The 2,561-nt window shown below is 38.1% G+C and overlaps 1 protein-coding gene across 1 annotated transcript in view; it reads left to right on the forward strand.

Moving 5' to 3' along the window:
- Positions 1–361: 361 nt before the first annotated feature.
- xrcc5 (X-ray repair complementing defective repair in Chinese hamster cells 5) overlaps positions 362–2,561 on the forward strand; it is a 30,177-nt gene continuing 27,977 nt past the window's right edge. Inside the window, exons 1-2 of the mRNA XM_016242042.1 lie at positions 362–430; positions 1,892–2,005. Of these exons, the coding sequence (XP_016097528.1) occupies positions 413–430; positions 1,892–2,005 (132 nt within the window). The 5' untranslated portion in view covers positions 362–412. The remainder of the gene's footprint in view (positions 431–1,891; positions 2,006–2,561) is intronic.

Below are 2,561 nucleotides of genomic sequence, written 5' to 3' on the forward strand. Positions count from 1 at the left end.
CAGGCCTATATGAGGATTTCTATAAACACGTTTGACCTACACTGAACATGTTTCATCTTGTGTAAGAAAAGTCCTTCTACTGACAACGTCTTTATGTCTTTTTAGAGATATCTGCAGTGTTCATTGATAAGTGCCACTGAATATTACAAACTGTTTGCTATTCACTTTAATGTAATTTTGCATGATCTCTGAGGGCTTCACTTTTACAGGTTGAGGCCAATCACGACACCGTTTGCGTCTTCACGCTATGTTTAAATGATATGAAATCATTTATCAAGTGTCCTGGCATAAGGGAACACAAAGTTTTGGGGGTTTTAAATCGTTTTGTTTCTCTGTCTGAGGCGGAACCTTGTATCATGCGCTCATTTACTCACCCGGAACAATAACAGACGGAAACCAGAGAGAGAGAGAGATGGCGCGAGCAGCGAAGGTACTTCCGTTATTATTCGTTGATCATAAGCATGTATTATTATTATTGATAATAAATTATGCGTGTTTACTTTTATACTACTTAAATTTCATTGGGCATAATTAACTTTTTGGTCGGTATTTACACACTGTAGAAAGTTTCACTCGCTCTCGTTGAAATCTTTTTTTTGTCATGCTTGAGTTATTATTAAAGTATCTTTGAGTATCACTGAATGTGCAGCTTTATCTCAAATGTGTTCCCCATAGAAATAAAAAAAAAAAACAGGTTTTATACGTTTGAATAATGCAATTGCTGTCGTACAGAAAGAGTTCATACTGTGTCTCAAATGCAATTGTTTTTTTTAATTGCAAACTTTAGTATCCTCTGTATAAAATCTGAGCACGTTTTGAGACTTTTTCTGAGTCTAGAGACGAGACACATGTGAGATCACTGTCTTTTTCTCTTTTTGAGAAAACAAGACTTAACTAAACGTCTCCCATTTAATCTCATTGCTGTCTAAGACATGTTTAAGATCTCATGTGTGACCCTGGACCACAAAACCAAGCTGGTCAACCATCTGGAAGCTGAATAAATAAGCTCTCCATTGATGTATGGTTTGTTAGGATCGGACAATATTTGGCTGAGATACAACTATTTGAAAATCTGGAATCTGAGCGTGCAAAAAAATCTAAATATTGAGAAAATCATCTTTAAAGTTGTCCAAATGAAGTTCTTAGCAATGCATATTACTAATAAAAATATATATTTACAGTAGGAAATGTACAAAATATCTTCATGGAACATGATCTTAATATCCTAATGATTTTTGGCATAAAAGAAAAATCGATAATTTTGACCCATACAATGTATTTTTGGTTATTGCTACAAATATCCCCCAGCGACTTAACACTGCTTTTGTGCTCCAGGGTCACATATTTGTTGTTTTTGATAAATGAATCAAAATCATGTTCACGTTCATTAGCATTCATGATCTAGTATTTAAAGAAATAGTTCTTCCAAAAATGAGACGTCTGTCGTTACGCACTTCATGTCGTTCCAAACCCCCGTGATGTTATTTTTTGTAACACAGAGAAATGTGAGACTAGTCTCTAAAGCAGTGTTTCTCAACCAGGGGTCCGTGGACCCCTAGTGGTCCTTGACGTAAGGCCAGGGGGTCTGTATAAAGTATACATTTGTGTATACATTTTGTATATTTTGACATGACACGTTCCCATGAAAGAAAAATCCAATATAGCTGATGATATGGCCAAATACTGGACAAGTCAGCTAACTTGAATTATACTTGACTGCTCACAAAGACAAGTATACACAAATGATACATAGATGAGTAAATTGTGTTCTGGGGGTCCTTGAGGATGGTTCTGAATTGGACTGGGGTCTGGTACGCCAAAAGGTTGAAATTCACTGCTCTAAAGAGTTATTTTCCTACATCTGTTTTTGTCTTTTATTCTATTCCTGCAGTCAGCGTTGGTGCTTTGCATGGATGTGGGTTTCTCCATGAGCAACTCTGAGCCTGGCCAGGAACCGTCCTTCGAACAGGCCAAAAAAGTCATCCAGAAGTTTGTCCAGCGGCAGGTTTGTACTCTTTCTCCCATTAAAGGGATAGTTCACCCAAAAATGAAAATGTGATGTTCATCTGCTTACCCCCAGGGCATCCAAGATGTAGGTGACTTTGTTTCTTCATTAGAACACATTTGATGATTTTTAAGTCCAGCCGTTGCAGTCTGTCAGTCGTATAAGCATGGCAATGGTAACAAAATCTATGAGAGTAAAAAAAACATGCACAGACAAATCCAAATTAAACGCTGCGGCTCGTGACGACACATTGATGTCCTAAGACACGAAACGATCGGTTTGTGCCAGAAACCGAACAGTATTTATATAATTTTTTACCTCTGATTCACCACTATGTCCAACTGACTTTGTGCGCGCACACGGCATCCGGTGCGTGAGGTGTGTAAGCGCTCTGGCGTAGTTTACGTTAATGGGTGTTGATATCCAGCCGAAGAGCAATCAAGCATAACTTCAGGCGAGCAGGCTCAGAAGTTAGGAATACGTGGAAAGTCACCACTCCCGAATGAGTTCGCGCGAGAGAACGTAATCTTTTAGTTTTAAGTCGGTTTGAACAATC

Source organism: Sinocyclocheilus grahami, unplaced genomic scaffold (assembly GCF_001515645.1).
Source record: "Sinocyclocheilus grahami isolate Dianchi unplaced genomic scaffold, SAMN03320097.WGS_v1.1 scaffold644.1, whole genome shotgun sequence".
Taxonomy (NCBI): Eukaryota; Metazoa; Chordata; class Actinopteri; order Cypriniformes; family Cyprinidae; genus Sinocyclocheilus; species Sinocyclocheilus grahami.